This window comes from Lolium perenne, chromosome 3 (genome assembly GCF_019359855.2).
Source record: "Lolium perenne isolate Kyuss_39 chromosome 3, Kyuss_2.0, whole genome shotgun sequence".
Lineage (NCBI taxonomy): Eukaryota > Viridiplantae > Streptophyta > Magnoliopsida > Poales > Poaceae > Lolium > Lolium perenne.
The window spans coordinates 341,109,603-341,120,445 of NC_067246.2; the positions used below are offsets into that span (position 1 = coordinate 341,109,603).

At 47.9% G+C, this 10,843-nt stretch overlaps 1 protein-coding gene across 1 annotated transcript; it reads left to right on the forward strand.

Moving 5' to 3' along the window:
- The first annotated feature begins 272 nt into the window (after positions 1-272).
- On the forward strand, positions 273-1,025 carry LOC127340510 (uncharacterized). Its single transcript, XM_051366253.1, has one exon. The coding sequence runs from the start codon at positions 273-275 to the stop codon at positions 1,023-1,025; it is 753 nt and encodes a 250-aa protein (XP_051222213.1).
- The last annotated feature ends 9,818 nt before the right edge of the window (positions 1,026-10,843 follow it).

Consider the following 10,843-nt stretch of genomic DNA (forward strand, 5'->3'; position numbering starts at 1 on the left):
GAATCCATCATTATATACCATGCCACAAAACGGAAGCAATACCGTAGCGCAGGCACGCCGGACTCAAAGTTACAATCCCGGTAGTTTGGCTTGATATATATGGAACGAAGGAAGAGTGGAACAAGAATGAGAGAAGCAGAAATGTTGAGCCCCGAAACGTTTTCCTAGGGTTTCGAGTGGCGACTGGCGGCGCTTGGCGATCTCGACTCTCCAAGGCGCACCCGGCCGTCTCTTCCCGTGCTCCCCATTCGGCGGACGCTCTATTCCTCGGGATGGCTAGCGCTGGTGGATCGGGTGACCTGGGGAAGGAGAAGGAGGGAGGTAACTCCACCATTGATGGAGGGTTTATAGCGAAATTCAAGAAGATGGTGCTGACTGAGAAGGAGAACAAAGTCCTCGTAATGGAGGATCTTGAGGACGAAGAAGGCGATCAGATCGCAGTGGTGGGTAAGATCCTGTCACCCACAAAATTTCACATCCAGACGATCATTAGCACGCTTCGACCCCAATGGGGTAACCCAAAGGGCCTGGAATTCAAGGAAATGGGGGACAATGTTCTCATGGCGACTCTGGAAAGGGAGCAAGATCGGAAACGTATCTGGGAGGGGGCGCCATGGATGATTAATAACCATGCAGTGGTTTTGGACGACTTTGTGTCCAGTATGCGACCTTCTGAGGTCCGCTTTAGCAGAATTCCGATCTGGATACAATGCCATGATCTGCCTTTCAACTGGCTCAATGCAAAAAGGGCGGAAAATATAGCAAAGCAGATCGGTACTTTCATAAAGCTTGATACATCTGGGAATAGCAGAGGATGGGGCCAGAGCTTGAGGGCGAGAATTTGGCTAGATGTTGAGGAGCCCATCCAACATTTTATACAGATAGACTCACAGAAGAGAAAGGAGTTGATCCCATATCCTATTGTAGATGAGAAGCTACCGTATTTCTGTTTCTATTGCGGGAGGATTGACCATTCGACGGGGTTCTGCTTAACCCCGGCTGAGAGAGATGAGGAGGGGAACTGACCGTATGATTCTTCTATACGAGCCATAGACCCGAGGAAGGTGAAAAGGGAGTTTACACCAAATGATGGAGGGCAGATGAGGCATGCTACACCATCGAGGACTGGCCCGTTCAATTACAGTGCCAAGGAAGGGCCGGGAAGGTTTTTTGCATCTGGCTCTTTCATGGACCCCTCTAACCTTGGTCCTTCTAATCCAATACAGTTTAATGCACAACTTGGAGGAAGGGGAGGTGGAAGCCAACGTGTTAACCGCAGGTTGCCGATGGAAAACCTGATGTATGATCCGAAGAAAGATGTTGTTTTAGGTGAGCTGGTAGATGATCGACAAGGGACAAAGCGGACTGCTATCTTAAATTCACCCAGCAAGATTGATTCGGATGCAATAGATGCGAAGAAGAAAAGAGCACTCAAGGATGAGGAAGAAGTGGAAAATGTTGTTGATATGGAAGAAACTACCGATGTGGCGGAGACTGATGATCAGCCCTGCCTGCCCCAATGAGGTGCATATGGTGGAACTGTCGGGGGCTTGGGAACCCCGAGACAGTTCGTGAGCTTCACGATCGGGTGAGGCTGGAAGCGCCCGCTGTTGTTTTTCTCAGTGAGACAAAAATAACAGTTGAGAGAGTTCGTGGTATGACTCGGTTATTGGATTTCGCTGGTTGTTTGGCGTTTAATAGCGATGGTCTGAGTGGTGGCCTTGCGCTTTTTTAGACTAGCGAGGTGGATGTCGTTCTCCAATCGCAGTCCAGCTCACATCTGGATGTGCATTTCCAGAACCTAGAGGGCGATGGTCTTCTTTGGAGGTTCACGGGCTTCTATGGGAAGCCGCGGAGGGAGGAGAGGAAGGATAGCTGGTATCTTCTCAATTGGTTGTACGGTCAAAGTGACTTGCCGTAGCTTTGTGGAGGTGACTATAATGAAATTTTGGATAATTCAGAATACTTTGGAACACATGAATGAGCTGATTGGCAAATGAATGGTTTAAGAGAAGCGGTGGATAGTTGTGATCTTCGGTATCTAGGCTATGTTGGTATTCCCTACACATGGGATAATAAGCAACAGGGTGAGGCAAATGTTAAGGTCCGCTTGGACCGGGTTCTGACTTCTCCTAGTTGGCTTTCAAGATTCCCGGAGTCGATAGTCAGGCATGTTTCCTCTCCAAAATCGGATCATTGCCTGCTTGCGATCGACGTCCGTTCCATCGCTGAGACAGGGGAGCATAGTCCTTACTGTTTTCGGTATGAAAATGCATGGACCCGTGATGATACTTATGAAGAAACGGTCTTGGCTGGTTGGGTCGAGTCTCAGTCCTCGGCGAGTCCTGGTCTGCTTGGAGTGGCTGAGCGGCTGGGCCGTAGGCAACACACACTCAAGATTTGGAGTGCGGATAAATTTGCTAATATTCGGAAAAAACTGAAGAAGGCCCGTGCTAAGTTTGAAAAAGAACATCAACGTGCGCTTCATCGGGGTCCATCAAACCGGGAGAAACAGCTTGCTGCAAATATTGCTGAATTGTTGAGAACGGAAGAGGTAATGGCAAAACAACGTTCCTGGGTTGATTGGTTGAAAGAGGGTGATCGGAATACAGCGTTTTTTTCATGCAAAAGCTACCACTTGGAAACGGAGGAACATAATACAAGCTTTAAAAGATGATACGGGTAGAATTTGTATTGAGAAGGAGGAGGTAAAGGGTATTGTACAATCGTTTTATACTGATTTGTTCAAGGCTCAGGAGGAGATTGATGTACAAGCCGTGCTCAATGTTGTGGAGAGGAAGGTAACAGATGATATGAATGTTAGCATGTGCTCTGTGTTTACAGCAGTTGAAGTGGAGAAGGCCATGTTCTCTATGGGGTCATCAAAGGCACCGGGTGTTGATGGTTTCAATGCCAACTTCTACCAGAAACACTAGTCTCTTATTAATAAGGAGATCACTAATGCGGTTTTGGGGTTTCTAAATGGAGGTCATTTACCAGAGATTATCAATAGGACTGTTATTGTCTTAATTCCAAAGGTGAAGAATCCACAAGATATAACCCAGTACCGCCCAATTGCTTTATGCAATGTTATATATAAGCTTTGTTCTAAGGTTCTAGCCAATAGGCTCCGAGTTGTGCTAGATGATATTATATCTGAGGAACAGAGTGCGTTTGTGCCAGGGCGGTTAATTACAGATAATGTGATCACTTCCTATGAGTGTGTCCACTCCATGAGGAGGAAGCGAGGGAAAGCAGCTTTTTGTGCGGCTAAACTCGATATGATGAAGGCATATGCCCATGTGGAGTGGCCCTATTTGCAGGGGATTATGAGGAAATTGGGCTTCGCTGAGGACTGGATTTCACTCATTATGAGGTGTGTTACCACAGTGAGACTAGAGGTGAAAGTGAATGGGGAGTTGCTTCCCGCATTCAAGCCAACTCGTGGACTTCGACAGCGGGATCCGATTTCTCCCTACTTATTTCTCTTGTGTGGAGAAGGGCTTTCCTCGCTCCTCAAGAATTATGATGTGGATGGATAGACAAGGCATACGGGTGAGTTTCCAGGCTCCATGGATTTCATATCTTTTATTTGCTGATGATTGTCTTGTGTTTATGAAAGCTGATGAAAGAAGTGCACATCGCCTTGATGAGATTCTTCATATCTACAGCAAGGGATCGGAGCAAAAAGTAAATAAGCAGAAGAGCTCTACATACTTTAGTCCTAATTGCTTGGTTCCTGACAGAATTCCGGGGAGGAATGAGCTCCATATTGAGAGAGAGGCTCTGTATGAAAAATACCTAGGGCTACCCACGGCTTCGGGTAGGCTCACGGATAGGAAGTTTGATCATTTGGTGGAAGCACTACGGGAAAACACTTCGTTGCCGTGCGACAGATCGCACGGCAAAGGCCCTATTTTGCCCGGCAAAGGCTTTGCCGTGCGTCGACGCACGGCAACGTCTGCACGGCAACGCCTCCGACGGCAACAAAGACCGTGCGCATGCCCAAACTGCACGGCAAAGGGCTTTGCCGTGCGCGCGCTACGTTGCCGTGCGGCAGATGCTTTGCCGTGCGAGGGTTCTTTGCCGTGCGTGCGCCTCGTTGCCGTGCGGCGGATCTTTGTCGTGCGGCATCTTCTTTGCCGTGCGTGCAACTTGTTGCCGTGCGGCAGACTCTGCCATGCAAGCTTCCTTTGCCGTGCGGCAACGCCCCAGCCCGCACGGCAAAGGCTCCTCCAGGCACTCCCAGCGCCGTGCCAGGAGCACAGGCTGGTGATGCGTGGCGCCTTTGCCGTGTGTATGCACACGGCAAAGTGACCAAAAGTCCTTTGCCGTGTGCATACACACGGCAAAGGCCCCTGGTTTTTTCATTTTTTTCCTGTTTTTCATTAATTCCTGCATTTCAAAATTGCATTTCACATATATATAACATATACAACATATATATTCACCATAGCATCACCAAACACATCAACAACACCACAAATACATCGAGCACACATAGTTCATGCATAACAAGTGCAATGTCCATTATTACAATCCATAACAAGTGCGAACAATACATAACAAGTGCGAAGAATCCATTACAACGATGACGAGTGCACGAAGACCATGCCATCAACCTTATTGTCCTCCTCCGCTTCCGCCGGCCTCATCGTCATTGCCTTGTGACATATAATCTGCAAGGTTGATGGAATGAACATTTGCATTTGCATATTGAACACTTGAACAAGTACAAGTAGCGAGTTGGGCACAAGAGGACTCACCGCGGTTCATGCTCCGGATGATGTTCATGTTGTTCACGGTGAGAGGTGTCCCCGGGGTCTGAGTGGGCGGTGGCGGCATCCACGGCATGGAGTAAGGTGGAGGAGCAGGAATACTCCCCGGTGGAGAAGACAGAGCCGTCTGGCTCATCAGCCAGCTCATCTGTGCACGATCTTTGCTGCATCATCTGCTGCTGCTGTTGCATCTGCAGCATCATCTGTGCCTGCTGCTGCTGATACTCCAGAACCTGCCGCTCCAAGTTCCGTGCGTGCTCCTGGGCCGCCTGCTCCTTTTCTGCCATCTCCGCCTACAATGTGTCCGCGATGTTATTAACATTTCAATGGAAAGCATGTGCATGTAAAGGAAAGGTAGAGGCCGGAGGAAGAACATACCCGTAACTGCTCGACAGCTAGATCCGAAGCCCGTGACCGGGGCTCTACCTCAGGCTGGCCGCTCTTACGACCACGGCGGATCTGGCGGAGAGAGGGAACCGTCGCTGGGTCGACAACCCCGTCACCAAACCATAGGCGGCCATGCTTCAAGCCTTCTCCCGCAAGCACCGCAACCTCAGGGTCAAAGTCCTCGGCCTCTGGGTTGGCCTCCTCGCCGTACTTCTGCTTGAACTTGGAGACATAGGACGTGCACTGGGTCTCGGATTGCGGGTTAACCCACACGGACCCCGTCTCAGGATGCGGCGTCTTCCTTTGCTTCATCTTCTTCAGCACGGCAAAGACGTTAGGCTTCGCTCCTGTCCTCACTTCCTGCAAAAGAGAACATGTAATAAAGTGAAGTGGCACACCCTTGCAGAGTTAGCAAATATATAACATGAATTCAAATAATGAAGGAACCATTAATTTGCTCACCTCCTTCTGCAGGTGAAGAGAGATGGGGAGGCTGCCTTGGATATGCGATCCACCTCGCATCTCTGCCCGCTTCTTCTTGCCCTCCTCGTGCTTCTTGAGGTACCGGGGGCATGTCCACCACATGACCATCGCAAGGAAGCACTTGTCGTCTGCGCCGACGTACTGAGGAGGGTTCTACATGCACAGGATAAACCCATTATGGTAAAATAAACTACATGACGATAAAGAAATCAATAACACACAAATGCAAATACCTGCAAGTACTGCCACGGCTGCATGAGAGTGTCGCGAGCGTCCTCCTTAGTCATGTGGACGAAGCGGTCGGCATGCCAGTCGCGGACGCACTAAACACGTGCCTCGTAGTGCATGCCAGTCACCCTCTTCCTTGCAAGCTGGTGAAGGACATCATCGCACGCATTTTCCTTGCCCTCGGCCTTCTTGAAGTATTTCTGCAACCATGCACATAGGTAAAACAAGGGGCATTAGTGCAATTATTGTCAACCAAGGAGAGTGTATGAATGGTAAGAAGTCCAAAGTCACGTACCCAAAATTTGCCAACAACGCAGTCCGCCAAGGTGCCGCGGCCAAGAAAATCTTCCGCGAGACTGTAGTGCCACCACCTCCAAGCTACGTCGCAGCCACCACTAGGGATATTGACTATCCCAGGGAAATACCTTCTAAGTAGGCCCCCAAGGATGTTCGAGTACCCACGTGGCGGCTTCTGCGACGGGTCTTCATACGTGAACGAGCTGCACCATAAAACGACAACATCAATATGTATGTGATAATAATTTTGATAATGACAAAATTGCGATAACTAAATGCCAAAAATTAACATGTACCTCCTTCCATAGGGCACTAGAACAACATGGCTGTAGCGCCAATGTTTCAGCGCGGGGAGCTGTGTTATCCCACGCCGATATGGCCTCCTATCACGTGGCCTCAGCCTCTCCAAAGCTGGAACGTACTCGTAATCCGGCGGCGCATCCCAAACTAGGTTTGGATCAGGATCAAACGGTAAGTTCCCGAACCCCTCATCCTCCGAGAGGTCCTCCTCGTCCCCCTCCTCCTCCTGGTCCTCCCCACCCCCCTCCTCCTCCTGGTCCTCCCCAACCCCCTCCTCCTCCTCCTGGTCCTCCCCACCCCCGTGGTGCTCCTGGTCCTACACCTCATCATCATCATCATCGGTTGCGGGAGGGGGGCTAGGACTAGGAGTGAGTACCCGCGTCGCATTCTTCCTACGCGGTCGCACGTGCACTGGGGGAGCGACAGGAGGGGGGCTAGGAGGGGGGTAGTAGCTCGGCCCCGCCTCGAAGACCCTACACCTACCAAGTCCTTGAGCTTCTTTGTAAGACCGCCACCCCTTATTTTTCTTGGCGGCATGCTTCAATCATCTGCAAACACAAATGAAGAGAGTGGTTTATTAGTACGCAATATTGTAAAGAGATAAATATTAGTGAAAGCAACAGAAATATAAGTAGATGAACATTAATGAAAGCAACAATAATGCAAATAGATGAACATTAATTAGTGGAAGCAACAAATAGCTAGCATAGAGTTCTCTCAAACATAGCACGGAGTTCTTACAAATAACCTAGCTAGACAATCACGGTTACACAGAGTTATTACAAATAGGCTAGCCTCACAATTACTACTACATAGATCAGTAGCCTGTGTCGCCATCCGTGATTGGACCACGTGTCTCCTCATCGTCATCAGGCTCGGCGAACCAATAATCATCAATGAAACCTGGAGGTGGTCCATCTGCATCGAGGTCAATCCCTGCTTTGAACGCCTCGAGCAAACTCAGGTCTTCCGGGGCACAGACATCCTCAGCTTCATCTTCTGCATTGTCTCCATCCATGCCCGCGTCTTCTTGTTCATCATCTACGACCATGTCATCGATAGTCGGCAAGCCGATTGTGAAATGGCCGGGGAGCCCTTCTTCCTGATAAAACTCGACACTCCTTGCTGAGGGGTCTACGCGGCGGTAATCGTCCTTGTTTGGCGGGGGCGGGAGATAGAATACTTGAAAGGCCTGGGTAGCCAAGATGTACACATCCTCTCCCTTATAAACGGAGTTCCTTTCAACTTCAACCAACCCAATTTCAGGATCCCGTCTCACCCGACGTGGGTCAAACCAATGGCATTTGAAGACGACCGGATTTAGCCCTTTGTGAAACCCGTAATTCAGCTCGTATATACCCTCGACTCTTCCATAGTAATGGAGCCCATCATCACCTTGACATACCACCCCGCTATTTATTGTCTTCGCGTTGGGCCGGCTTGTTGTGTATTGATGGGTCTGGAAGCGATACCCGTTCACGTCATACGAGTTGAACGCTTCTACGGAATGGTCAAAGCCCCTAGCAATTTTTCTTAGCTCTGACTTCATCTCTTTGTCAGTTCTTGCCTACAAGTTTAGCACAAGAAGTTTAGAACGAGAAATGACCGATAAATGTCAGAAGTGCTAGCTAATTTGGATAGAATAGTACCAAATTACAAAACCAGCTACTGAAACCGAAACCGCCGCCCTTATCGAAAATTTGCTTGGATTCTTCCGGGGTAGGCTCCCTGTGGGTATTCTTCCAATGTATAGCCTTAAATTTCCTATACCGATGAAAAGAGGAAGAGTTAGCCACGAACATACGAGTGAATGTTTGCGAATAATTAAATGGTTCGCACTTACTCGATATACGGCTTCACTTCGACCATGGTGTTTAAGACATACGAGTGGATCAAGGTCCGCTCATGTAGGTCCGTTCTGTACGGCTTCGAGCCACTTGACTTGCCACCAAACCCCACGAAGATGCTAAGCTTGCGTACTTCTTCGTTGTTGGCGGCATTGTAACGGAGGACCGGGTTGTGCTTTGTGGGAATGTTGGGATCATAGTGCTTAGTGGTGAAGTTTGCCACCTCCACGTTCAGGACTGCCTCGGCTATGGATGCTTTGATCTTGCATTTATTGCCAGTCATTTGACGAAGCTTTTGTGTTTCTCTCTCGGGACCAAACTGCCAACGGCCCCAATTCGGGCCCCCCTTTAAGCACTCCTCCGCGAGGTGCAAGATCATGTGTTGCATCGGATTAAAAAACCCTGGAGGAAAGATCTTCTCTAGATCGCAAAGAACCACGGGTGCCTCTTCATCCAGCTTCTCAATCACTTTAGTGTCTAACTCCCTAGCACAAATCTGGCGGAAGAAAAAACTCAACCTCGCTAGCACTCGCCAAGTCTTCTCAGGGACATAGCCTCGAATCATCACCGGCATTATCCGCTCAAGCCATATGTGGTAGTCATGACTCTTCAGTCCTTGTACTCGCAGTGTTTCAATGTTCAGGCCCCTCATCCAGTTGGCTGCGAACCCATCGGGGAAAAACAAGGAGTCCTTCATCCATTGGAAGACCTCCCTTTTTTGGGCCTTTGTGAGGCAGAACGGAGCGTGTGGCTTAATCCAAGTTTTTTTGGCACCATTAGGTGGCTGCATGTTCAACTCCGGCCTATCACACCACATTTCTTGATCAATTCGAGCCTTTATGTTATCCTTCGTCTCCTCAGTGTCCACAATTGTAATATCCCAGGTTTAGAGACGATCGAGGGGTAGATTTTAGAAAGGGATGTGCATTGCATAGTAAATTCTGGAGAAATTTCGCGCTTTTAAACAAAAACTGCATCGAAGGGGGACAAGTTTCTCTCTCGACACCTTACAGGGTTAGGGTTTCGAGGGTGCGACAAACTGGCATCTCACTTAACTAGATTAGGGTTTTGAGTTGAGAGGGGAGAGTTTGAATCACCAATTTAAGTTGCATGATTGAATTCTAAGTTAAGATAGTTGATCAAGCTCAAACCAAATTTGAATTTGAATTTCAAATCCAAACATCAGGATATTAGTTCATAATTCAAACTTGCGATAATTTAATAAACAATCTTTAATAACCAAGATATAAATAGAACAATTAATATATAAAGCTCAATAGAGAAAAATTGGAGCTTTATTGATATTCACACAAGATACATTGTTTTTACAATATCCAGAATAAAATATGAACATTACAACATATTACAAGAATTGGACAACAAAAAAAAATAGAAAAAGAAAAGAAAAGGAAAATTACAAATTAAGGATCTATCCTAAACACTACTAGCTAAACTTCATTAACTTGATGATCTTCATGATCAATGGAGCCACAGATTGTCCCTGTACATAAACACAACAAAAGAGAAGTTATGCCAAGTGGTAAAACCACTTGGCAGGTTAGAAGAATAATGAAATTGAGTAGATATGGATCAGCTCTGCCGAGCTGATCATCTCACAGCCAAGACACAAGCCAGGTACCATGAATTTGCACACACACACAGCTAGGCTGCTCACACAGCAGTGTGCATGCAGCACACCACACACACACAGCTGGTGAGTCACCAACAGGTTGCCAGGGCTTGCTGTCGACCAGAGAAGGAGCAGGAGACCATATAAAACCTCCACAGTAAACCCTAGTCAATCCATCGATAGGATTGCACTGGGTAAGTTCATCAGGAAACCAAGAACACAAGAACAGCTTGAACGAGTCACCATTGCTCAACACAATTCCACCACCACAGCACATAACCAAGAGATCAAGCTTGCAAGGAGGAGCAGGGCAAGCCAAGAACTCAACCAACAGCTGAATCCTCTACACCAACAAATCATCTAGGAGCTGGAGTGAGGTATAAACCAAATCAACCTGAGCAAAACCAAGTTTTGCTCATAAATAAGCATACAATGCATCACAGGAGCACAGAAGGGTAGAAAACCCTGTTTGTGTCATCATCTGGCTACAAAGCCAATTGGTGCAAGCAAATATGGGTAAAGACTCTAGGAAATCAGCCTATGGGAACATCAGTCATGCAAAACAGTGCATAACTGAAGAAATCCGACAAAAGATGAAGTCCTAGCCTAGCCTAGCCCACACACTCAGCACCTATAGCTATTCGAGGCCATCAGACTTGGACAAATCATTGTCTATTTTGATTTCAACATCAAGAGCTACGGCAATCCAATAAATGGATCACCCAGAAAGCATTGGGTGAGCCACAACAAGCCCACCAGAGGGGAGCGATCCCAGGGCAGCACATAATACTGCCAGGATCACCTCAACCACTTAACCAATTCCAACAAAGAAACCATGCACAGATATCATCACCCAGTAGGGTTCAAAAGGAGGGCTAGGGTACCCAACAAGT

What these genes read in the sequence shown, in the direction of transcription:
- LOC127340510 (XM_051366253.1), top strand. Translation starts at nt 273, where the DNA reads ATGGCTAGCGCTGGTGGATCGGGTGACCTGGGGAAGGAGAAGGAGGGA.